General features: G+C 42.3%; 2 protein-coding genes across 2 annotated transcripts in view; both read left to right on the top strand.

The window, feature by feature from the left end:
* rpl15 (ribosomal protein L15) overlaps nucleotides 1–27,913 on the top strand; it is a 993,591-nt gene that overhangs the window by 876,472 nt on the left and 89,206 nt on the right. The gene's annotated exons all lie outside the window — the stretch shown is intronic.
* LOC126383912 (ubiquitin-conjugating enzyme E2 E2-like) overlaps nucleotides 1–27,913 on the top strand; it is an 84,144-nt gene that overhangs the window by 12,702 nt on the left and 43,529 nt on the right. The window contains exon 3 of the mRNA XM_050034666.1: nucleotides 921–971. Within this exon, the coding sequence (XP_049890623.1) occupies nucleotides 921–971 (51 nt within the window). The remainder of the gene's footprint in view (nucleotides 1–920; nucleotides 972–27,913) is intronic.

Genomic DNA, 27,913 nt, shown 5'->3' with positions numbered 1-27,913 from the left:
AGCTAATTCCTGCTGGGTTTAATTAGCTCCTCCACACAGCGCTTTCACATCAACACTGTGGAGGTCGGGCTCGGGCAGAAGGGATATGTTAATGTTGTTTTTTTCCCAAAGCTGGTGTCAAAAGGAATTTCAGACTGAAGAACTTCCACATTCACACAGACTACCTTCGCCTGTCGGAGGGGGCGACTGCCGACTGCGATTAACCCAAACATCTCTGCTTCTACTGTCAGTGTTAATGTGTTCAGCTGCCAGGTTCATTTATCCAGTATATCTGGAGTATCAAGGAATTTAGAAGAATCCAAAGAGAGAGATTTAGGGAATATAACGTGCTTTATTGTTGTAGTTTTCAAGCGAAGAAATAAAAAGCACATTCATAGGAAACATTTTGAGTTGCTCCATCATTAGAGGTGGTGCTCTCCACATGGAGACAATGACAGGCATTTATGAGTGACTGAGTGATTGTAAAGTACGACACCTGGTTACTGGATCCTTGTTGGCAAATATGATTATGTAATGGGCACTTAACCAGGGAGAAATCGGACCTCTCTACAGGCTCTTCATTAAACCCCTTTTTATGTGCCCTGTGTGGAAACCCAACAGCTGAGGGCTGAGACAGGACCTTGATCAGCAGCAAAATTAATTATGTGATACGATGCCTTTCTCCGACACGCCCTTTTGACATCAATATCAATTCATGTGGTTTAAAAAAAATGGCAAATATTCAGCCGTGCGTCCTCGTGTTGATCTTGCGTGACTGCACTCATGCCTGTGTTCAATCACAGCGCTCAGGAGCTCATTAGAAAATCAATGAGGTATTCAGTGTATACACTTACAGATTGATTTTACATGCAGGATTTATACGACTGTCTGTTTTTGTGCGTTTGAGGCTGATTATAACACCCATCTTCCTCTCGTTTCAGAATCCAGAAAGAGCTCGCAGAGATAACCTTGGACCCGCCGCCAAATTGCAGGTAGGAGCCTGTTGATTGTGTGTTTTCAAAGGGCTATTTGCTCAGACACCTGAGGCACTTTTGTGCGCGCGCCGGTGTGTGTGAGCCTGTGTGAGCTGTGTGAATGGATTGTGCCGGCTCAATGAGTCACATGAATAGCATAGGTAGATTATTGTGCCGTATTTGCACAAGTGTTTGCTCAGGCTGAAGCATAATGAATGGACCCTGTGCGCAGTCTGTGGCATGGATCTGAGTCGGGGGGAAAATAAAAGAAATAAATATCTGTGCCATTAACCTGATCGGTGGTGTTTACCATTAAGATCACTGTAGCAACAGGCATGTGTTTGCTCACACTCCCTGAGGGTGGGAAAGGCACACTGCTGTGGCTCGACTGGTTTATTTTCCTCAGAGCGTGGTGAAAGACAGAGGCACGCTCCTGCCAATCAAGATCTGAGTAAGAGCTTTCATTGTGTGGGGTTTTCATTGAGTCAGCACTTGGTATTCTTCTCAAAGTGATGACTGTTGGGAGCAGCGTGCGAGGGCGAAGGGGAAGGTGGAGGTGTGACCATGCAGATTCTAACTGCGAGCAGCGCAGGCAGCAGGTCACTGAAGTCCAGGCATTTCCTGTAGGGCTGAGAGAGCAGGGGAAACTCAGTGATGCGTGGATGCTCGCTGGATTGCAGGCTGAAAAATGCTGGCCACAGCTGGGTTTAGTCACTCCAAATATTTTTACCCGATGCAGAAGCAGGCGTGCATCGATCCAGTGCACCAATCCTGAAACCAGGGTTCGTTTAAAGCGGACCAAAGAGTGAAGGATTTGATTTAAATCCCTCTTGTAAGTGTAGACAGTTTAAATATTCAGTTTCACTGAGAAATACAGAGGATAATGACACTCTGACTGCCGTTTCACAGGGACTTAAACAGTCATCAGTAGCCAATCAGATATTGTTCTGCCCTGCTTCACCAATTAGATCACGAATTTCATCAACAGTAATTCCACCTGCACAGTGTGAAATGGACTTGTATTAGGGATGATTACAACAATTTTGTGAAGACTGTAAGCGTACACCTCTCAGGTGAACAGCTGCATCCATTGATTTCATGGATTATCTGCAGATTTTTTCTCTCTTCAGTTTGAATATTTGACAAAAGCCACATGTTCAGCACCTGCTGGCTCACTGTGTTAACTCATCAAAAGGATGTTACATTTTGAAAGGCTTTAAAAAAGCAATTTCCCCTTTGAAAAGTTTGTATCTGCCGACAGCTACACTAATGGAGGTTGAGCCTCTCACCTGTCACAATAGAACAATTCCTCAAGCGTGCTTAATACAGAGTGCATTTTAGCAGCCGAGAAGTGACAGAAAATAACTTGTTTTTACGAAGGCACTATCTGTCACAGTCGGAGAGATCCCCTCGGCGCGTCGCAGTCTGTTTGTCGGCTCTCCGATCTCAAAGACCAGGCTAATCTGGCTGAAGCAAGCTATTATGTTTCCTGACAAAGGGCCAAACAGCAGAGGGGGGAAAAGAAATTTCATGGGCAGACGTTTGTATAGAAAATGACGTTTTTGTGTAAAGGGAGGCTTCCTTGAAGAATGTCCCGGCTGAAAGGAGCCCTCGTGACGAATGGATTGAGCTCGGCTGCAGTCGGGAGTCCTCAGTCATATGTAAAAAATTAGGCTCAGGCTGCTCAGGCGCATTTCAGCGGCAGGCGGAGATACAAGCCAGCGGAGAAACGGCGCTACTTGAAATGTAGATTTCTGTATTCATATGCCCCTCGGGGTATTTGCCTCATTCTAACAGCTCCCGATCCCCCCACAAGGCTGTCACATCCCCGGTGTTTGATTTACCCTACACGTCTCACCACAACAATCCCGATTCTGCCTGTTCTTTTGTACAACGAGTGAAGCATATTGCGAACATTAAAAACTTCTGCCCGATATGAATTCCCTTAAATTGTACTGTACCTCCTCGCGTGCGGCGGCTGTTTGAACAAAGGGCTCCACGTCTCCCCGGCCCTTTCTTCACCTACTAATTGATCTGACAGTGTTAAATAGGCAGTGCTCGCTGAAAGACATCAGATGTGAGGGGTTATGAACGGACGCTGTGATGCAGCTCATTACCCCACAGGCTTCAGCACCCCCCCACATGCCAGAATAAAGCGCAGCTCATGATCACAGCCGCTCCTACAAACATCCTCTCTGACTCAGTTTTCTGCATTGCCTTCCTCAGTAGAAGCAATGGTTCTGTAATCCCTCTTGGGAGTGGAAGAAAAAACACCTTTAACTTTCACTAAGACAGCGTGCCTTGTTTTAGAGATCATTTGGCTTCATTTTAAAAGGAATTAGCAGATTTTTTTTTGGAGCCATATGAGGAATATTTTTCATCCTTCTTTTTAATCATCTTTGTCACCCTGCCAGAGAGTAATTAATTGAATGTGACAAGCACTCTGGAAGGGTATGTAAATAGCCCCCACACCAGACACATTATATTAGCCTGGTGCTTGGTCGGCCTTCCTGGCTCTGTGTGTGTGTATGTGTGTGTTTTTCCATAATTACCATATCCTTTCATGATAGTCCTGGCAACGTTTTGATAAGAATCCCCCATTGGCCGAGGAGAAACAATGTGTGGATTCCAAGGGGGGATTGGCAACGCTCACTCGCTGCCTCTCTGTCTCCTTCTCGTTTTCCTTCTTAATCCCAGAAACACTTTGCGTGTTCCAGAGGAATATCGGGAATGATCTTCAGAAATGAAAAAGCAATAAGGCAGAAGAAAGTGTTGCTGCAGAATGCGTTGAATGAGAGAAATGTAAATTCATCCATGGCTATCGGGCTGTAGATATGATTGACTCGAACACTACTCGGCTTTTATCGTCCGCCATGAAGCGCTGGTTCACATTTTCAAAGGACGACGATAGACTGGCGCAGGGATTACTTTTTTTTTTGTGGGCCATTACAGAAGTTAACATCGTCCTGGTTACCTCAACAAAAAGCTGATTTTATATTTTTTTAATTGGATTTTGGATTATTACAGAAAACAAGCTCTGTGGTGAACAAAAGTTTATGATTCTTACATGTTTTGTTCAGCAAGATAATCACACATGAACACCACTTTTATTGTTTTTTTAAGTGCAAGTGCTATCACGAGAAGTAAAAAGCTAACATTAGGCTTTGAACAAACAACACCACCGTCACATGACTTCAGTGTCACCACTACAACAAGGCTGTAAACCCGTGTTCACCGTGATGATGTTCTGTAGTCTCATTTAGCCACTTGTATTTTTAAAGTCACGTAAAAGTTCAAAATACTGAAGAGGCATAATTAATAACATAATGCCGTGTTACAAAACATGAAAATCTCATAAGCAGCATCCAAATTTGAAACCTTCAAAGTGGGTAAGTAAGTAAATCCCAGATGGCTATCTGCCACACTGGCAGGTAAACGTTTGTGCCAAAATAGTCATGTAATAAAAGACTACGTTGGCATAATTTACACACTACAGATGTTTTTTTTATGTGTGTAGTACGGCAAAACTGTCCGTCTCAATCACTCCTGCTCCTTTCGCAGCATTTTCATTTTCATTTATCGTCGTTAAAAACCTCAAGAAGTTCTTATGTTCACCAACTGTAACTAAGAAAAATGTTTCATCCACTAAAATATGCGTCATACATCATGTGTTATAATTTTGCCAAACCTTTTTAACGGTGGCTAGTCTTGAGTCCCCCTCACTAGGCTAGCTATGGATCCCAAATCCAAAAAAAAAACGTCTTGGAGGAAAATAGAGAATTTAATAGGGACTGGACAGGTTCCTTTGCCTTTAACTGCCATTGATGCAAAGTTAAAGTACTGAATAATCATAAAGAGCCCACTGCAGAGGCGCCACCTTGTGGTATAACTTATTAATGTATGCTCAATTCGACCTGTCAATAATGTTGATAGGCTAATTTCGACTTAATAGGCTGTGTTATCTTCATATAAAACTCAAATGTGTTCTGCAGCTCCAGTTATTTTGGTCAAAAATGGCTCTTTGAAAGTCACTTGCCACTGCTCTGCTGCTCACTACCATTAGGCTAATGTGACGCCAAGGGTTATGAGTTGCGCCCGTACTTATGAAGGTTACGCAATAAAAACATGGAGGCTCTGCAGTCTGAACCAAGACGGCAAACTCTTTGTTGCCCTGACATTTTCACTGCATCACTGCTTATTAATTCTGCTTAGGCATTTTGCACCAGCCTTCTTCTTTAGATTCGTATTCCTCATAACACCTTATTGTGAAAGTGAAATGCACTGGAACTAATATAGATTTAACAAAGAGGCAAGATATGATTTTAGCAGGTAAAAAATATGCTTGGCCGGTGGATTTTTTCTACCAGTACCCCTATAAAAATATTAAATTCAGACAGCGCTGTTAACCACAGACCTTATCTGAGGTATCTAACCAAAAACCTATTTAAAAAAAAACACTGACTTCAAGAGGGAACCAGAAGTGCTAAAATGCGAACTCATTTCCACATTTTAGTGCCCATTCCTGCACCACTCTGTAGTGAAACCACCTTGTATAGGCTGCAGTGTGTGCTGCACTGAATGGGAACTTGGGTGACGTGGTAATGCACGAGTGGGAGGTGATGGGGGTGCAACGAGTCACTCTGGCCTTGTGTGCAAGAAACAAAGCACTGTATTATTTTCTGTGTCAGTGACATCACTGATGTTAGTAAACATGCAACGGCAAGTCAAGTGTCAGTCAGCAAAGAGGAGATAAGATCAACTGAACATTGTTGCATCCATTATATGAAGATGAGTCCCTTGACGCTCTGTTTGCCAAAAGCTGGAGCCTGTCCCACTGTGGCAGTGTTTTTTTTAACATGATGATTATCAGAAGCATGTGATATGTAAACTGTTATGTGGTGAAGGAAGGGTCACAAGAAAAAAAAAACAGTATTTGTACACTTCCGTGATGGTTGATATTTTGTGTCAGTGAATTTGTTCATTTTTGTCCAACAGTCCCATCTGGTCATTGCAGCACATGGGAAAGTACTGGACATGTCCACTGTTTCCCTGGTCTTGGTCGTGCCAGCTGGACAGAGGAAAGTAGTGTGACTCTGAGTCAAGAGTCACCGCTTTCTCTTCCAGGATTAACAGACGATTCTTGTTTTAATAAAAGGCAGAGAAGATGTTTTATTGGTGCTGGTGAGGTGTACAGTGTTCCTAGCAGTGGCTCTGCTCATACATCTCATAACTTTATGTTTTGTGAGAAGCATCGGTCTCTCAGCAGCTGTTAGAGTTATGAGAACTGTAATGCATCAAAGTCATAAAGAGGAGCTCCATTTCAGCGTCACGTATAAAGACTTCCAGTCTGCTCAAGTGTCTCACGCTGCCACAAAACAAAATTTAAAGATGTCAGTAAAATGCTCGATATGAATTACATTCCCCTCGTTTTGCCCCCAGTGGTCGCTCAGTGATTGACAGAGGGAAAATTAGTGGAGGATGTTATTGACTCCTGAGCTGTGCTGCCTGTCAGCTCCTTTCCAGCCATAATAAATATAAAATAAATATGAACGGCGCTCCTACTACAGAGATGACAAATCCAAAAGCCAACAAAGTGTTCATGTCAGAATCAATGGAAACACATTTGATCCAACGACTGTGAGACGTCTTCTGCCAAGATTATTGTTAAAGCGGGGACTTAATGGATTAAGTGGCATTGTTAGCCACTAGTGGGACTTAAATTGGCGATTTGGAATCACTTATAACATGATATAAGGCAGGGCGCTGTTTAAACAGAGTGCTGAAAACATAATCCAGTCAGAAAGTCTGACACAAGGGATGCACCAACTCCAACTCCCAGAAATCAGGGCGTCTGTCCAAACCAAGTGCAGTCCAATACCACTTCTCTTTACTCTCCAGATTTAAATTCACCAAACCCCTATGTGGAAGATAATTTGTTGCTGTAACTGGAGACGTTTATACATCAACATCCTTGTAGCAGACACACTGTTGTGTTCAGTGTGTCCAACACGTACAGCAGAACGATTACTGGTGTCGTGTACAGATACAGCAGCTGTGAACAGAGTCGGTGCTGCACTCACTGTCCTCCATGTGTCCAAAACACAGCTGAGGCGAAAGGCAGTGTTCACTTTCATTACACGTCTGCAGCTCCTCATTTCAATTTTGTTTCCTGGCTCATACTAAACATGATCTGCCACAATGTGGTGTCTGCTGTCTCCAGCTGCTTTGACCTCAGGACCAAAGTTCTGCATGTGTGTCTGTCTTGCGAAACACACTGTGTCTGTCTGAAATCCCCCAATGTATCATGCAAGGTATGTAAGATCCACTAATATAAGACTCATGATACCAGAAATTTTGTAGTTTTTACCAATACCAGTGAAATTCCTCGATTCTCGATACCCAATTTGATACCATGTTAAAGAAACACTGAGTAAAGAGTACTACAGACACCATCACACTGCTGGCATTTGTAGCATAGCGTAATTACGCAGTGTTTCCATTGCTATAAAAATACACAGACCTTAGGACAAAACGCTTTTTGACGAGTTGAGGAGGAGCTGTCTCAGCAGCTGCTCTTTTCACCGTCTTCCACATGCTGTTGTTGTTTGTCCTTGCTGGTAGGTGTTCTTCTTTTTCTTTTGGCATTCAGCAACAGATTAGAACATGTGTAGGTGTACACGGTTCCCCGTAAGGTTCATCAGAATTTCAGACGAGTACCATCATGTCTTGGAACCATTGTATTGGTTCTCCTGCAGGGCTCAATAATAGGGATTGGCCCGAATGCCCTAGGCAAGAATAACACCACGTCCGGCTAGTAAGTGGTAAAAAAAAGAATTAAGCATTTTCTTTCCCAGTGCTGATGATGGAAGTAGCTCAGGGGTGAGGCATCTTGCCTTCTTCCCATCTTTGTTGAAAGTTGTGAATGCGCAGTACGGTACAGACCAGGCACTTGTGAGAAAATGGTGGTGCATAAAAACCAAGTTTATGCACGGAAGTGCAAACTAAGCATTTTAATTATCCTGGAAACAGGAGTGAAGTTGAGTGGTGTTAGAGGATGAGGGTGAAACTCCAACTATGTATTGAACAGTTTGCTGCAAGTTTGACAGCGAGGTGGATAAAACTGGCACATATGCACCTCATTCCTAGCCCCCATGATGCATTGCATGGCTTCTGGTGCTAATCCAGAACTGGCATTTTCCAATGGTAACACTATGCTGGAACACACCACCTGTTACATCTCTGATGTAATAACGTATTACCTCTATTGTCTCTGACGGCCATCTCAGAGCATTGGTCGTCTTCCTTTAAATGATTAGCTTGCCATGCTGTGTTAACGTGTTGTTGAATTTGAGTTCGAGCTATCTGACAGTAAACATCTACTCCTTCTAAAAGATCTTGTATGATTTCTCATGACACTAATTTGTTCAGTGAACATTTAACATAATACTATATTAATTTTAGCTCCATGTGAAGTGAATAAACGTGATGTTTCCCAGCTAACGCTCCACACATATACCTTAACAACTGCTGATGGAATAAATCAGTTCTACTGAGTGAAACGTGACGCTGACTTTAGCAGCAGACTTCAAAGGTTTTTATCAGTCCCAAGATCTAGGACTAAGTGTTATGGGGACAGGAGTTTCTCTATCGCTGCCCCAAAATTGTGGAATTCTCTTCCTCCTCCCATCCGGTTCTCCCCAACCATTGAGACTTTTAAAAGTCATTTAAAAACTTACCTGGATTCTGCCGCCTTTGATTGTGCCTAAGCCAACCACCCCAAGTTTGTGCCTTTATTGTGCTTTTATTACTACTTATTGCACCTTATTTTAATTGTACTATTATCTTTGATTGTAATATTCTTTTTCTCTTGTTTGTTCTCTTCTTTTGCTTTTTGTTTTCCTCTGTGTATGTTGAGCACTTTGGCTCAACGGTGTGGTGTGTAAAGTGCAATATAAATAAAGTTGAGTTCACTAATAACAATAATAGAATGAAGTTAGATAAATAACTTTAGGTATTCATATGACATGAAAGAAGTGTGGCAAATCAGTAACACGGTCTGAGCCCAGATGACCAATAAACATAATTCAAGATATGCTGCTGAGTTTATTTTATAGCAGGCAATCTCTAATGTTGGTTGAGAATGATGTCAGACAGAGAAATACAGGGAGATCATGTGCTGACGGTGAGTGACAGACCTGTCATTCCAGGTGTCATTCTCCTCCACAAATTCTGATTTAATACGTCTCCGCTCTCCAAACTCGTTTGGTTTTATTATTTATCACGTCATTCCAATCATATCAAAATGTAGTGGATGCATTTGAGCAGGGTGTTCAGGAAAATACGGAACAAACCACATCCCATATTTAATCAGCAAGGGAAAGTGCATTTCCTCTCTCTGTCCCGAAGTCGCACCCGTAATCATTCCTACAGTAGCGCCCTCAGGAATAAGGTGGATATGCTTTATTTGATAACCACTAATAAATAAAACAATTTGTGTAGGAGTCAAAAATTGACTTTGACGCACTTTCCACTTACCATTAACGTTAAACCTTTTCGTGAAATCTCCATCAGTCAGAATATTGACAAATGTCTGAGAGACCAGAATTTGTCTTGACTAGCCAGTATTTACCTATCAAGTCTTGTTTTCTGACATTTGAGAGCACTGCAGCGTCAGTCCCTTTCCTCTGGAATGTGGGGGTGAGGTTGAAGTGGTCCTGTGAAGCGATCTGGCCCTGCAGCATCTCAGCGAGCTCCTGTAGCTATAGTGGTCTTGTCAGATAAATGGGAGGAGGTCCAGTTTGTTATTAGGAAACATCCCGCAGTGAAACAGCCGGCTAGTGGGCACACCAGCTGTTCAGCCAGCGACTCAGCGCTCAGACTAAAAGCTGCATTTGTTCATACACAGACACAGTGCAGGCACGATACACTCCAAATGTGAATACGATTATTACTACCATTAACTAAAGGCTTCATAAGAAAGCAGTGTGTGTTACGTCATGCTGTGGCGTTGGCGATGAGTATGTGAGTGTGTGTGGTTCACTGCTGAGAAATACCACAGGTGTAGCTACCATGTAAGCTCACTGGTTATGGGGGTGGATTATGATAACGATAAGCTGTTTTATGATAACAATGCAATCTGAAATGATAAAACAAGGTCACTGTATTCCTCACTGATCTTTCTTATGATGCACACGTCCGACTTTAAATAGCTGAAATATTTCCAGCTTTATCAGAAGTGTCTTCCTCATTTGAGCTGAAGGTTACAGCTCCGGAGACGTCCTCTCTGTTATTGATAAGGACACTTGACCTGCTCGTCATCCTCCCTCGCCTGAGTGATACTCTGTCACGCTGTTAGTGCTATTTACTTTGAAAACACGCAGTTGGCTTTGTGTGTGTAACGTGATAGCTGCTGTCAAAGAAACATATTTGACTGTTTGTTTGTTTTTTACATTTTTATCAAGGAAAAAATGGTGATTGGTCTCGTACACATACAGTAGGCTTTGAATGCTGTAGAACCCTTGGAGTTAAGACTTGTCTCGCCTGCAGATACAGACAGATGCACACAAGCACACACAAGCGGACCATTCATTCCAGTGACTCTATCAGGGATTATGGAGTTGTACGTCTAATGGACCATTTACGACAGTAAGGGGCTGCTTAAGGCCACTTTGTTCCCCTGTAACACATCGGAACAAGCTGTAGATAATATCATTGTCTGTCAAATCACCCCAGATTTGTGCAGCGATGCCGGCTACATGGGTGGAAGATTTGGACAGAAAGAAAGAGTTTTCGGAAATCATTGTCTCTTAAACTCACAGATTGTTTGAGGAAGAAAAATGAAGAATGAAGTGGGAAGATGAGCGGGGAGTGACAGAGAGAGATGTACACGTCTGCTTCAGAGTGGAAAGAGTCTCTGAAAGATTTCTGCAGCCCCCCTGCTGGGAGACGGCACTATGGAAATACTAATTATTATCCATCTCTTCAGCCAGCGTTGCTCTCCCACTGGCTGACTGTGAACCCCTTTTTTATATTCACACCTTGTACAGCTCTCACTTGCTTCACACTCTCACCCTCCATCTTTATTACCCTTCATACCTTTGCTACCAAATCATGTTTAGCTCATGCAGTATTTTCCATTCTTTTCTGCACAACGAGAACTTAAATCTTGCTCAAGGTAGTTAATCTCTCACGGGAAACATGCTTGGTTTTATTTTTGCCACAGTCACACTGTTATTATGTGGTGATGCAGTTGAAAACGAAGAATGATTGTGTGTAAGTGTTAATTAGCCAATAGTGTGATGTCACTAATATCAACAGCTACTTGTCGTGGTAGAGTAAATAAATTAAGTCAAAAACATTTATAGGGTTTTTCAGGACACTGGTTTGTGGAATTGGTCAGGGCTCCAGCAGGTCAACACAACCTTTAACCTTACTTCAACCTGTCGTAAGATCTCTTGGATAAAGAACAAGACAAACACGAAGACGAGCTGAACCTTAAAATGACTGGACAAATCGAGCACCAAGATTGTTAACACACAAGTGCCCTCATAGGTTGCTGTTGTCAAATATCAAACATGTCATAAGAAAATATTTAACGACTGAATCTGGAGACTAAAGATTAGAATCTTCTGAATGATTTTATCTGCTCACTGACGGCACAAACTGACCCAGACGGGAACAGTCCCGGTCCAACTTGGTCCCATCAATCATCACGCCCAAATCATAGTCAGAATCAGCTCAACAGTCCTAGTTTGGGATGAACTTCTGGGCAGATGCCAAGGCCGATCTTTGAATGAGCACAAATTCAGCTATACAAATTTATGAAACCTTTTATTATAACCTTCTTTCGCATGAAAAACTTTGTCAGAAATCTTTTCACAATACATAATATATCAGAATTTCCTCTCTATTTTATATTGCTGTAAAAACACACATCTCCTTGAGGTAACTTTATTTATTCAAGTTTCTTGCCAAAAAACTACATTTTACAAGATGACAATGAACACATCATGACAACACATAAGCCCTTTTTAGATAGGAATTGTGCAAATTTGCAGGAAAGCCTAATCAGTCTTTTTTCAACATTTGCAGTATAAAAACAAAATCAGGGAGTGCAGCAAAATGCCGCTTACCTACTTTTGTTTAAACAGAATGCGCCTTTTTCGGGGCAATGGGGGGCGTGAGCAAGTAACAAAACGTGTAGCTCAGCGAGTGACGTAAACAGTGACGTGGGAGGGAAGCCGCGGCTAGTCAGATGGCGATTCTCTCGTAAATCGGCCCGTCCTTCACTGTCCCCGTCATCTGACGGTTAATGGCCTCTTCGTTTGCGAGGACAAGGAGGGCGCGCAATTCCTTGTGTCCCCAGTTGCTCATCTTTACAGTGTCTGTCAGGTTTGTGTTTCCCTCTTGCTACTAGCTGCTCGCTAATTCCTGCTATCAGCTGTTTCCTGTTTATCCACCGCCAGTGGGTCGCACGTGTGGCGTCATCAACAGCTCCTCCCACAAGTCATCAACAGCCCCTCCCGTGGCAGAAGGGCACCTCGTTCTTTTTAAACGAAAAAGGTTCCGCCAATATGTTTACCCTTACGCGGCGGAAAATTGGGCACCTTGGGTCAACTCGCCAATCGGCTCTGTGTGTCTAATCGCTCGCAGCTTGCCTGCAAAACGACCCAACATTTGCTGAAAATCTGACAGTGTAAAAGGGGCTAGTATCTGTCTTCGCTTCGCTTCCCGGTTCTCATTTTTACTGAGTAGAGCTTGAACGCACCATGATGTAACAATATGCAACCCACGGACACAATGTATTATTATCAGGAAAAATAATGTCTCCTGATGCCTCTGTAGTAGGTTTTTGGTGTTCTTTCGTGCTGTCGGCATCCCTGGGAAGATGACGGTTTGTGCCCAACATGCTTTTGATTGTTCCAGGGATGACAGAAGGCCATTCATTGTTAGCCTGAGCAAAATGGATGTGACAACAGGAAAACGTTGACCACTGCCATCGGTGAATGTCATCCTATTTGCCGATAGTCCAATGGCGTCAACACGGCAAATATCGACGGATGCTGATGTTCAGCTGATAAACTGGTGCATTCCTGTGACACGTTAAGATGTGTGACCCACTGGTGACCGGCAGTGCAGCAGTGAAAGTTTCTTCCTCATTATCATCAACTTATTCTGACTAATTGAGCTGTTCATTTTAAATTTGCCCAATTTTCCAAACTCAGATTTTCTTTCTCCTCAACATTAACACGCTGCTCTAAATAACTGCTGTGAAGAGAACCCAAACGTGTTTGATGAATCACCTGCTGAGCTGAAATCCTGATACACCTCATCTCATTATCAGTGTAGCTGCCACATGACGGTCGCCTCTCTCGTTAAAAATGTGGCCTTTGCCTAAAATACATGTAAAAAAAAAAATAAAAATCTGCAGTTTTTGCAGAAACACGTTCCATACAGTCACTGCACTTCCTGTTACCATCAGACAGCAGGCGGAGGTTAGGTTTGTGTAAAGCAGACATATGTGACCCAAGCAGCTGGTCTACAATATTACTGCAGTGTTTTCGGAGTCTGTGATCAAACACAAAGGAGGGTGCCCTTGCACATATTGTGTGTAGTACCATGGGGAGTTTTCTGTCAAACTACTGTAGCGGCAAGCATCCTTTTTGTAGCCAGCTTTTAAAAACCCTTCTACACTCCTTTGATCCGACATTTCATGTAAAAATAATCATAAGAAGCATGTTTGCCGGCTGCGTTCAGAGAGGCCCAGATATTGACATACTGCTATAACGGATTCTACACCACTTCTTCCTCGCCTGTCTCTGCTCCTCCATCCTCATTCATTTCCTCCCTCCTCTTGTCTGCAGTTTGCTACAGCTGACTAAGCCTGTCTCTGCAGTGGTTTGTGTATGCGTGCGTGTGTGTGTATATGTGTGTGAATGAGGTCATCATCAGCGTATATCAGCTATGCACATCGTGTCTCTGTGTTGGATGAATGATTAGCCTCTCATTAGATATGCCGACATGTTCTGTGGAGGAAGGACTGCAGTATCCTCCGACAGCGCCGCTCAGTCTCTTACAGAAACACACACGGGCTGTTACATATTCTTTCTATCTACACACACACACTATTCAAACAGAAACACTCACATAAATGTACCACTTCCTCTCCTACGCTTAAAGAGGAAACTTCATTCATGTCAGATATACAGAAACACACTTTGACTTCCTGATCATTACCCATTAGGACTAGACTGATACATCCAGGCGTAATTGGTCTTTTATGAAAGGGGAGCTCGCAGACTTGTCGTCCACTTCTCATATGATGGTAGTGCGGCTACATATCCACAGTCTGAAGGAACTGAGTCATTCATTTAATTGATAACCAGTGTGTCTTTGATAATAACTCTCATTTAAAGGTAAAAAGCTTTCACAGTATCATCAGTCTACGTTTAGGTGGACCGCTGAAGAGTTTAAATGCTTTTTCCAGAGGCTTTTATAGCCTGCAGTAATACACCTCAGACTGATTGAGACTTTTGAAGCTCCCCAGTGTGCAAATGTTCATATTAAATAATGATTTGTGGCCCAAAAACGGATCCAGGTGTAAAGTATCTGAAAAACCTACACTGGTTGAGCCTTGCAATAAAACACTCTGAATCTGAGATGGCGTCACAACTTTTTTCTTTTTGTAATTTCAATGTAAAATCAATGTCTTGACTTGCATATAAATATATATATTTTTTCTTGACCTCTCCTGACACATTTATTTTTTACTTTTTTACTATTTGCATTTTATGCAGTTTTGTGTGTGTGCAAATTTACAAAAACAGCCTGTGAAATCCTACAATAAGCTATTTTTTTTATGCCAATAAAAGAAGTACAAACACTTAAAACCGAGAAAGTATCGCTGTGTGTCGGTATGAACTGAAGAATCGTAACACGGAGAGATGCATCCTCACTATGTCGTCTCTCTCAGTCCAAAATGTTTTGACTATTTGTGAAATTTTAAAACATGTGCTGTGAGAAAAAACTGTTCTCCATGATGCTTTGTGTCTGTTAAATAGCTTAGCTTAGCAATTCGTTTGGAGAGCTTTACTCTCCCTCTTAAATTAATTTTTATTTAATCAAATGGAGTACAATGGTGAGCAAACAAATTGCCAGGAGGGGTAAACACAACAGTAGAGTCAAAATAGAGCAAATCTCTGTAAGCTATTGACACAGACCAGCGCCAGCCCAGCCGGCAGGCGTGTTAGCTCGCCAGCTACATCACCGTTACTCTAGAACCAAATATTTCACATATGCAGATATGCCGCTTTGTGGCCTGAACACACCACCATTTAAAGATGGTGAGCGATGAATGAATGAATCAAAATAGATAAATAGATCAGAATATGAGAAATAATGTGATTGGTGAGGTCACCAGAAGAAGAGTGAGAGAAAAAATGAGGACTTCCTGCTCCCTCCAGAGGCTCTGCGCTCGTCACTTCCCCACCTGAGCCGTCACACTGCGAACGCAATTGAGAAAGCGACTTAATGTGAGTAATTTAACATCAGCTCCTCTGATCTGTGGTGCGGCGGCTGAGTCATGTGCGTGCGGCTGGTTAGTAGTCAGGGTCCCCTGTCATCACAGAGATAAAGCAGACAGCTGACAGAAACAGTTCTGGGCGTCTCGTTATCGGCCCGTGTTGTTACAGCTTAACTCAACCAACCAGTTGTAAGAAGGGGGAGATAAGGTGAGCCACGCTCCACTGACACCATCATGCATCGCTGAGGCTGATACTGCCACAGAAATGTGTGGCCTCGGGAAAGCCTGCAGTCTGTAGTGGTGCTGTGTCTGTTTTCTAGTTTCAGGTCAAGGGTCAGTTATTGATGCCTGACAGACAAAGGAATGCACTGCTTTTCAGGTTTCACTGGCATTTTGAAGTCCCAAAATATATATTTAATTTGTGTTTGAAAAGACAGAAAGTTCACTGCAGTTGAGTCATGACATCCATTTAGAAGAGACAAGAGAGAGGCTTGTTCTTGTTTCTTTCTACGCAGCAGCAACACCATGACAAGCTCAGCAGTGTTTTGCTGTACACTTATAAAACTGTGTGAAGCCGGTACTCCTTTTACTATAAGCTTTCCGACACTTGACAAAATGCAGCTAGGCATGGGACAATATGAACTGGCATGGGACCTACATGACTGGACCATGTGGGAATTTATTTTGAAAGGACAGACACAGGAAGTGTCCACGCTCAGCAGTCAGACAGGAGTTTCTGGTACCTGCGGTTATTCCACAGGCTAGTTAATAACATGTCGGGCAGGAAATCCAAAGTGTGGGATCATTTTGAGAAGGTGAAGGACGAACCCAAGGTGATATGTAAACTCATCTTCATTGGTCAACTACAAACATGACGTATCATCTGAAACATGGAAGTAGCTACATGCCCATTAGCCCACAGCGTCATTAACAGGCGGCTCGCTCAGTGTGTGACGTGCACTTGTAGATAAAATATAGGCCTACTTAATGAAGGTTCATTAGTACGGTTTTGTATTTCTCTGTAATGTAGCACAGTGTTAACAATGTTACTGATACTATTCTTTCTCACACCTTCAACTCAAACCACCAAAATATATCATTTAATAACTAAATCAGTATCATAAACATGCGGGCGACTAGTCGACTAATGGCTCTAAATGACGACTATTGGTCGACTAGGAAAATTCTTAGTCGGGGGCAGCCCTAGTGCAAATTCAGTCTGTGTATTGTTGATGCCCAGCTGCCAGAAGAAAAAGTTGGCATATCAAATATATGTTTCTAAAGTGACGTAGCTCTCCTGACATGTATGCAAGCTGACTTTGTCATCAAGAGGTGGAGGGGACGGTGGGTTTGACACTGTGGCGAGGTGGCTGCCAAGTTGCAGACTGCTGTAAACCACTGTGGGAGACCAACAAACAACCATAGCAGTTGTGCTTCTAGTGACCTGTTGCTGTGTTTCCAGCTGGGTTTCTAACAGACAAGGAACTAGGATTGTGTCACCAAAAACGGTTATTGTAAAACCATAACCAAGTGGTTTTTTTTTGGGGGGTTTGGTTTTTGGCTAAACCTAACCAACATTTAACCACAACATTGTCGAAAGGTAAAGAAATGTAAAGTTTCAGTGTATCCACTGCATAATAAAAGTGTGAACGTGATGTATCTGTGTTTTGCAGAAATGTACAATGTAAGATGTATTCTGATGATGGGGTTTCTCTTGGGTGCTGCTTTTTTTAAGCACAGTCCACAACAAAATCATATATTGTCCCATCTCGATACGCAGCTTCCATTAGACTCTCGTTGCCTGGTGATAGGTCTTTTTCACAGCTGACGTTTTGACTTGTAGTAGAAAACGAACAGATGTTACTAATAAAATGATGACTGTGCTCTATTTAGGTTTCACTTAAATCCAAATGAGACCACGCTGCCAGCAGCAGGGTCTATTCTGGTCATTGCTTTCCCTGCAGCTGCATCTCTGACAGAGTGGCTGCTGAGGAGTGGTAGTGCCATGATTCCAATCCCCACTTCCCACTGGCATGTCGCACTTTTAGACTTCATTGTGCATTCTGTTAATAATTTAATACTTTTATTTTTCAGAATTCTAGCTTTTTATTTTGTTATTTTCTTCTGTGTGGTAATTGAGCTGTGTGTGTTTATATGTGTGCCTTGCTGCATATAATTTTAATGACCCTGCTGGGGATAGATAAAGTTCATTGAATTTAATTAAACTGAATGGCATGTGTGATCACCTCACTGCCCCATCATGACGTTTATTGGCAATCAAAAAGTAATGACATCAGGACAGTCTGAAAATGTAGATGACTGTCCAAGCCAACTCCACGTCCCGTGTTTGTAAATCAGGCTATCTGTTAACAGCTGTTAACTTAACAAAGCTCCTTCAGAGCCACAGAGGACATTACACGGCTGTGTTTATAGGCTGAATAGAGCTCTATAGGACTAGTAAATCTTCTTTGACATGTAGATTCAGCAGCGTTTCCTTTAAGCAATCCAAGACAATCTAAAATAAATAATTCAGAGTTTTGGTGTCCGTCAATGTGGACACCTTGTCTGAGAGTTTTCTGGAAATTGTGAAGTGGAAAAAAAAAAGTTCAGATTTAAAACACCAGAAACTTAAAAGTCAGAATTCAGATTGTTGCTTTTGAATTGTTGAAATGTTTCTGTAAAATGTTAAGCAGTGGGTAGCTTTTGGACCGTAACCATGAATCTGTATTCTTTAACTGGTTCAGTGTCTGTTGGTCTGCTCCCATGGAGCTCCCACAGCTCCCACTTGGCTCCCTCTGTTTATTTTCCATTTCTCATACCCAGCCAGTGTTCTCTAAACTGCAGTGCTGCTGAATCAATAGTGCAGTGAGAGCCAGGCTGCACCCACAGACTCCACTGTAGCATACACTTCACAGCCGCCTTAAAATCGGCCCATAATGTGTTTCAGTCAGCAGACAACGCCACGGCAGGCGTGGGAATGATTTTTCTTTTTTTTCTTTTTATCGCTCAGGGATTGTGTTCCAAATCATCCCCTCTCTTTGCCTCTCAGGCAGCTCTGATCCCTCTCCGCTGACTATCTGAAAGGTATCTGCGGCTCTTATCATCAACCACCAAAGAGTATTTTCATTCACTCAGTCGCTTCAGCTGTCCTCGCTGCACACACGTCTGCCCTTGATAAGATTAATTAAGCGCTCAGTGCAAAGATAGTTGGAGTTTCAAGGTAGTTGTACTGCAGCATGCCGACTGTAGGTCACCTGCACGCCAGATGCAGCACTATGGAGCCTGTGGGAGCCATTCACGCTACTGGCCTTCCCATTCTGACACCAGTCACTGCACTGGCAAGGCCCTGAGCTGCCATTAATCAAAGGGTGCGCTCCATAGGAGACTGAGGGAGGAAGTGGCAGATTCCCTGTACCTCGCCTGATTTTCCTCCCGCACAGTAAATCTCGGGTTAATTGTCTCTGTGCATGCCTCAGTTGGTTTTCCAGCTGATGTGGCTGCGCTAGCTGTTGAATTCTTAATGTGCCCTTTTGTGGTCAGCTTTCAACAGCTATCACCTTCAAGCCTTGTCTCCTAATGGGGGTGGCTCCCCTTTTATTTTCAAGGCAGTTAAGCGAGGGGGGTGGGGGCATTAATGCTGTTTTAAGATGAGCTAATGGATCAGCATAAATCGTCAATGGATCATCTGCTCCTTTTTCTGGGTCTTTACTGCGCTGCACTAATCTAATCGCCAGGATATATGTTGGCATTGTGTGTTTCTGGAAAAAACTGACATGTTGCATTTGTGCATTACGTAGCAGCTTTACATTTCAACAGTGCTATGGTACACGTGTGAAGTCGAGGCGCAAAAAACAATCAGTCATGTTAAGGCAAAGATCATGTTTTGGCTCAAAATACCGGATTTTGGTGGCACAATCCCAGCTGGATACGCAGCAGGGCTAGAATCAACCAAAGCAAATCTTGGTTGACTGAAATTTGATCTTCTCTTCCACCAATCGATTGGTCGATGGGGAAAAAAAAAATCTGTGCGCAATCTCTAGATTAACTAAATGACCACAGTACTGGAAACTAGGGCTGGGCGATATGGCCTAAAAAAAGCTCACTCTGAACTACGGGAGCCCAGAGGGGAGCGTCGGTGGCGGATGTTAAAGAGAAACTTGATTTTCATTGAAACAAATCGACCTAAACTACAAATTTGAATTAATTGATAAAATCGATTTATCGCCCAGCCCTACTGGAAACTATAGAAGTTAAACTTTTGGGTTTACAATGTTATATATGCTGTAACACTGCATGCAAGAGAGAGAGACTTACCATTTTTCACCCAGTAGCTACTGCTAGCCAACATGCTGCTCCAACAAGGGCTCTTCCTCTCAGAGGCTTTCTAATCCAGCCTTGAACTACAGTGTTTTTTGGAGACTTAGTAAAATGAATCCATAATGATAAATCCAACACTGAATGTCCTCTCTGTTTATGTTTTTCCAATTAAAAATGAGAACAGGACAAATACCATAAAGACGAACCGTCACAGAGGACAAATACAAGTGCCGAACAACAACTGCTGTTGTTTTCAGCTCTGACAGAAATGCTTTGGTGGACACAGCCTTATTAGAGCAACACCAGTGACTGTTAGAATGTGACTACCCTAAAACGCAATGAGGTCTGCTTCTCATGGCACTGTTCCCAGTTGAAACCCAGCAATGGGTCGCTAAGAAACACCAATGTTTGGTGGCTAAAAACTCGCTGGAAACACAGTGATGACTTGCAAAAAAACAACTGATCTTGTTGTTTGTTGGACTCGAACAGTGATGTGCAGATTGTCAGGCATCTCGCCTAGGTTACACACCATCCACCAGTCCCTCCACCTCCCAATGACAAAGTTAACTGATATACTACGTCACTTTAGAAACATTGATTCGGTGCATATGAAGTGTACAAATGTAAAGGTTTGCAGAAACATACGATGCCAGCATTTTCTCCTGCCACCTGGGCCACGCTGGGAGGACATGTTACTCCTTTCCTGCAGGGGTGAGGGGGTTAGTTCCTGCGTGGGCTCATGTGTGGGTAAACAGTAAAATCTTGGCACTGGGACAAATAGTCCTAATGCAGAGAAAGGCTACGGTGAGATTCCATTACTGTTTTGGCAGGGAGCTCTGCACAGACAGCCAGGCCGAGCCCCCGGCCTCAGCAGCCAGTCACCACACACACTGAGGATCAGCTTCCTTGCCAGGGCTTTGATTTCATTCAGGTGACGAATCCCCAGCAGCTGGCACTGAGGGGGTGGGGGGCGGGCGGCAGGACACCAGGCTCTTGTGTCCAAGAACCTCAGATCAAAGACAGTGTTTCCATGAATTGGTGTATGTCCTCAGTTTGTGAGAACTTTGATTCAGAGCTCAATACACTGTAAATATAGTTTGCTCGTTATCCATCTTATTCAAGGCATGATTTAAAATTCAGTACCTGCAACCAAATCAACACGTCTACAAAGTACTCATACATTCATGCACATTGGAAATCTGTGTTATGTGTGTACGTATAATTGCTGAAGATTTTTTCGATTGAGTGTAAGGTCAGGGGAAAACTCAGGATGTGAGTTATGAAAGCATTTCCAGCTTGCAGCACTGTAATGTGTGGCATCAATAAAAAAAAAAACACTGAGGAGGATGTTGAGTGCTAATGAACTCTACCAGCTTCAATATTTGACCTTTATTTATACGAGCTGGCTGAGCATACATCGCTCTTTAATATGAGACCTTGTGATGTTACAGACTTGATACTGAAAGCTGCAATGCTTGGACTCGCTCTGGAATGTGTTCTTAATTTGTGCCGAGTTAAAGAAATGCACTGCTAACAAATTAGCTTTACTAAAACATTTACACCCCTTTCAGACATCATTGTATTTGTAAATGTGTGGATAATTTTACAGGTCAGTCGGGTCAGTTTTCACAATGGCAGTGTCAGCACATGCTTGTTCACAGTAAATGCATTTTATTCCACCCACTTGAAGTTTTCGTAATACATTTGGCACTTAATTGCGATTCCTCATCCACAAAGAAAATGAAATTATTTTGAACAGTGTGAATGAGCCAATTTTAAATGGTAGAGGAGATTTCTTCTTGCATCAGATCAGTAAATACAAATGTGCTTTCATTCGTTATCAGTAAAAGTTGTGTAACAGGTAAAAGAGATGTATGAATTCAAGGGCACGGGTAAAATTAAGTAAGTGTGCGAAGACAGTGAATGAGAACGTGCCAGAGGTGTCTGTGTGGACGCTTAGCAACTTCTGCCTGACCCAGCAACTGCATCATGTGGCAGAGGAGACAAATCATCATGCAGGAGGCATGTTGCTTTTGATATTTGGATATATGATCACCGCAAAATCGATTATCTTCGTGTCACTTTGCATGACATCAAAAACAAATTGGAGCAGTGCACTATGCAAAACGTCCTAATGGCAAAACGTAGGCTATGTCTAATCACGGGTCAGTTTGCGTGACTTATTTGGGCGGTTGGGGTCCAGATTTGACTTGACTTGATTTGAGATTATTACGGTTAACGGGTTGGTTCTGATACTTTACAGGCACGGGTGGGTTTGCAAAACTGGACCCGAGATGGATTCTGGCTCAGACCAAATGTGAAGCAAATTTAGCCTCACTCGCACAAATGTGGCCACTGTGCTAACTAGGGCTGGGTGATATGACCAAAATCTCATATCACGATATAGATCATTTCATATCCTGATAACGATACATATCACGATATAGCACATTTTAATCCAATGAATAAAAAGTTATGTTACTCTAAGTGCCGTAAAAGCTTCGCAAATTAAAAAGCCAAGAAGAGTAATTTATCAATGAGATCTGTGCAAAAGATGGACAGACTCCAAATGATGAAAAATATTGCCGTAAAAAGTGTAATTTGCGTCATAACGATATAAATGATAGAGCAAAACATTAAACAACAGACATTTTTCTCTCGTCACACGATATATATCGTCATATCGCACAGCCCTAGTGCTAACGATTTCGTTCACGAACTGGGGAAGGCAACTAATGCTAATGTTAGCGCTAACTTGGTTCATAGTAAAACACAACCCATAGCTGGAAGAACTTAACATGTAGGCCTACCGCTACGGCTTCCCTCACATTGGTCCAAGCTTTCTGATTTTTTGTTTTGTCTCTTTACAGTGCTGATGTTGAGTCGTAGAGCTCTGGGTGCTCACATATGGGACAGTAGGTTTAGATCTAATATTTCTGATTTGGTTTCTTCAGAAAAATGACAAAGCTGATAGGCTCTCGGGACACAGCGTCATGCAGATTTTTGCTCACATTGAAATAGGGGAGGGCGATATGTTGATTTTACTCGATGTATGTGTTCCATGTGGGATGTATAAAAACCTCCATGTATAACTGCACAGTGGTAACAGTCTAACTTCCTGTTAACTGCTAACATCTAACTTTTGACAGGAAGCTTCAAGTTCACAGCAAAAACATCAACACTTTCGGCCCGAGACGAGCCGGGTGCTTCAAAATAAAAGCACCAGTGGTTCTGCGTTGAGTTACTTAATTATAGCAATACTTTATATAACTTTATTATAGTTGTAGTTTATTCAGTAGTTTTGTATTTTAGAAGTCTACAGTAATTTGGACACTTCAAAATATATTTTGAGCTATATAATGCGACCCTACGTTGAAACATTTTAGCTCACACAGGCGCATTTGCATTTATTAAAGTCGCCCAGTACGAATGTGCACACTGCAAGTCAGCCAATACCTACAGTATGTTGAGTATCTACAGTATGTTTCAATGGCCAAATGCCTCATTTAGAATCAGAAGTGTATTTGTAAAAGATTATTTTCAGCCAGTTTATCATTAGCAGATTTTTTTAACCTCCTTTCTCTCTTATTTTTTCATCTCACATTTAGATATCCTGCAAAAAGCTTTACAGACAACATCTCAATCAATACAGCCAGTGCAATCTGTATTCCACCTCGTAAATGAATTCAGTCAAATTAAAATTTTATTTGAGCATCCGCTAGTGAGAAGCGCAGGCAATTGTCCTTCTCACTCATCATGAACATTAATAAAGGCTCCTGCAAAATAAGTTTTATGATCCATCACAGATGCAGCCTGTGAGAGAACGGCGAGCACCACTGCTCCCTCCTGCGTGTCAGATGCCAAATATTATGCTGGCATTGCGGCTCCTTCTTTGAATGGAGCCATTAGAGACATTTACGTAAGGGAGACCTGTGTTTGAAAGCCCAGAAGCTATTACTTCTCCAGATAGAGGAAGCCAGAAATGTGACAAATTGAATGTCTGAAAAGAGCTTTATATTTTATATTTCGGTATCAGGAAAGTGACCCAAAGACATGTTCTTTTTATGCTCAGCACAGACTCAATGTATCTGTGCCAGGTGGGGAGAGCGATCGGGAGGACGAAGGACACAGTGAATTATAGATAGACTGAATGTTTCTGGCTGTGAGTGATTGCAGTCTATGGGAGCCCATCTCAATAGAGGAGCGACATAAAATCAATGTTCAGAGTGCGACCTAATCAATGTTGCCATGATGACTATAGGGAGGGCACTGAGAGATAGTTTTATTTGGTTAGCTCGGAGGTCACCCTGTGTTTACTTTGATGCACCCTGTCTTTTGACAACAAGCTCAGTGTGGTGTGTTTTATTATACTAATGTCACACCGCTGCAGTTTTGACAGCACTGTTTGCTCGCTCTGACTGCTCAACATGTTTCTTTTTCACAGTAGCTTGGCAATTTTCCTCAGTCATTTAATTTAGTCCCCACAGAGAATGTGTTCATTTTTGTGAGAGCGGCCTGCGATCAGCTCTGCATACGATATTGAAATAGCAGCTAACGAGTAGCTCAGGACATTTACTCACAATAGTGAGCTGAGTCGGCAGGTCTCTGTGACCTTGACGTGTGTGTGTGTGTGCCTCTCGAGGGCCGTGTAAAGGCACAGCCAGGTCTTGTAGAGAGGCCGCAGGAAGAGACTGATATATTATTGAAACGTTATTTGACTTCATCCCCAGACTTCATCTTGTATAGACAATAATAGCTGCACTTTACTTGAAGTGGTGCTTACAAGGCATCAGAAGGACATTACAGTGTGTCCATGGAGGAAGTGCATGGTGATTAATGAAATCAGAGTACAGTATAAGTATCCGACAAAAGTTGAGGCGGGGTGGCAGAGTCGGAGTACTTTCAAGCTCGACTTCAAAAAATACTTTTCCTACTCCTGTGATTTCCACCCTTCATGGGTAATTCATGTATCAAAACATTGACAAAGTCGTCCTCTCTCACAGTTTTGTGATACAACTCACTCAACTTCAGTTTGGCTTTAAAAGTATAGCATTTCGACTGTCTTATTAAATTGTATGTAAAATGTTGTCACTACTTACCCTTCGACACTCAAACTAATTTCAGATCTTAAACTTCAACTAAGGGTACTTTCACACCTGCCCTGTTTGGTTCAGTTCAATCGAATTCAAGTTCGTTTGCCCCCTCAGTGCAGTTCGTTTTGGCAGGTGTGAACACAGCAATCACACTCAGGTGTGCGCCAAAACAACCGGACCGAGACCTTCTTGAAGAGGTGGTCTCAGTCTGGTTCCAAACGAACTCTGGTGCGGTTCATTTGTGGTGAGAAGGTGTTCCGACCTGGATCTGAACCAACTGCAGTCACATGACACATTGTTTGGGTTAAACATGAGCATGTTACAGTCCTGGAGGATTATTAATGTGCACCTCCTCCTGTACTGCCTTAATATGCACATTCAGCACATCCAATGCATCAAAACATTGTTTTCTAGTTGGAGCCGCGCCTCGTTTTCAAACTGTATGGTTTGACTAAAATGAACAATGACAGCAATATAGTCCACGATGAGCAGCGCTAAAATCAACCTGCGTAGTTGTCCCTCCATTGTGACATTAGAAAGTGTCACATTTATCTTGCAAGTGTACTCTTCTTCAACGTTTAGTTTACTTTCTGGATTTTTCCAGCATGGAAATTCTGACCAATCAAGAGCAGTTTTCTCGCACAAGGCATTTGATCTGGTCCGCTTGTAAATGCTGCCGTGAGAACACGAACCAACTCTAGGCAATTATACAACTTTGGAACAACATGAGTCCCTGATTCAGACCAACGGAGACGACTCTAGGTCTGAGAGCACCTTTAGATTTTTACTACTGTCGTTGCTTTCTTTGCCAAAGGTACGTCACTCAGCCATTTCAACTGCATTCTCTTCTCCATAAACTTGCAAAAACACCCAGTGTTTCCTCTGGTAATATTCTGCAGATTGTAACAGTAGTTACTGGATCTAACTTCAGCTGTACAAAGACAAGAACTGCAAGGAGAGGAAGAGAGAGTGAGATGACGCCTGGACGCCATGAAAGATGTGATGAGTTTATCTCAGTTTATAAAAATACTGCGCAGTGACTATACAGACATTTCATACACCAATAGCTGCATCAACACTTTCATGTTTTTTTCTACAACATAAAATATGTCAGTAAAAACCATACACATGAATTTTTAAGTTTTAGGTGTCTTAAAGGACGCAGAACTCTATAAATCCCTTCTATAGATTACTTTTCTCTATAGTTCCCTCTGTGTTCGGCACATAGATCCAGTGAGTTTAATTGTTGTTTTAAAAAATTAAATATCTATTATCACACATTCCTTTGGTTGGGCAATTTTTTGGTCTGCCCCAGGGTTTGATTGACAGCTTCATCCCTAATCAAATTGAATTTCCATCTTGTGTTGTCTCCACTCTGCGGTGGCAGTGTCAACATTTTGACTGGCTGGCTGTCGATCCTGCACGCACTTTGACACGTTGTCACAGGTAGATTATGTCACCATCTGTCAGATGTTTCCGCAACATTTTCAGCAACATTAACTGCCAAGTTAATAGAAGCATAGTCAACCATGGTGGACTCTCTGGGTGGCCCATTACTACAACTGCGTGTAATGCAGCCAAACCCACTAACTTTTTTTTATTCCGAGCACTGCTCGTCCTCGATAAAGACCTGATGAAGATGGTCAAAAGCGACAAAACAAGCGGACAAGTAGAGATTGTTTTCTGTACTGCTGTTTTCAAGGTCAAGATTGAACTGTCGAGCTCATTGTGTCTGTATTGTAAGCAGACACATTGACACTCACTGTAAGCTTCACTTACAATAGCCGACATATGGAGCCTACAAACAGAGTAGCTATGCAACAGTGTGATACAGTCAGGATTGTTTTTCTTGTAGCATTACTTATTGGTAAATTATGGGGAATGTGTGGGGCTGCCCCTTAGAAGTTGGATTTGAGTCATCAGTTGGAGACCGCTCAGTTGACTGAGATGTCGACTGACATAATTCTGAGTCAGCCCTAAAATGTGTGAATATGTAAGGCGCAACTTTATTTTGCTTTTGCAGCAGTGACAGCCACAGCCAGCATTATGTTTTGGGTTGTCCATCTGTATATCCGCCCCACTCTCGTGACGCAATATCTCAAGAATGCCCTATAAAAAAAATTTCAGATTTGAGACAAGCATCCACTTGGACTCAACAATGGTCAGTTTGACTTTACATTAGTCTAGTTCTCGTGAACGAAATATCTTCAGATCAACTTAAGGAATTCCTTTAAATTTGGCCCAAACGTTAACGCTGACTGAAGTTTGAACCAGTTACATTTTGGTGGTCAAAGGTCAAGGTCACTGAGACCTTGAGTCCATCCCATTCTCATGAATGCGATATCCTAGAAATGTTTGGAGGGAATTCCCTCAAATTTGACATAAACGTCCACTTGGATTCAACAATGAACTGATTAGATGTTGGTGGTCAAAGGTCAAGGTCACTGTGACCTCACAGAACATGTTTTTGGCCATAACTCAAGAATTCATACACAAATTCTGACAAAATTTCACATAAATGTCTAATAGGATATAATGATAAAGTGATGACATTTTATATCCAAAAGGTCAAAGGTCAGCTTCACTGTGACATCATAATGTTCTGCAAAAACACACTAACTCAGGAACAGAGGAGACATTTAGTCAGATGCTTAATTGGTGACACTAATCTTGGGTGTCCACCTTGAAACTGTGCTGATTAGATCTTCTTTGCTGCTGTTGAAGATGTGTATGAAGCATCCATGTTTTCACAGACAACTGTAACTGCAACTTGACTGGTTTGTGGAGGCATACAACCAGGAGGCAGTAATTCTCGTTCGCTTTAATCTGCTTCCTCTTCAGTGTTATCTATGATTAGACTTTAGACGATGCATTTATAACAGAGAGCGCGCAACATGGAGTTCGAAAGATCTGGGCATTCACCAGGCAGGGAGGGTCAAAGGACAAATGCAATCGAGTTGCATTATAGAAATTTAGGACTTGTTAGAGCTTTACTAAAAGTCAGGCTTCAAGTGTGACCAAATTATGGC

The sequence above is a fragment of the Epinephelus moara genome, chromosome 22 (assembly GCF_006386435.1).
Source record: "Epinephelus moara isolate mb chromosome 22, YSFRI_EMoa_1.0, whole genome shotgun sequence".
NCBI lineage: Eukaryota > Metazoa > Chordata > Actinopteri > Perciformes > Serranidae > Epinephelus > Epinephelus moara.
This window is presented reverse-complemented; position numbering and strand designations above follow the sequence as displayed.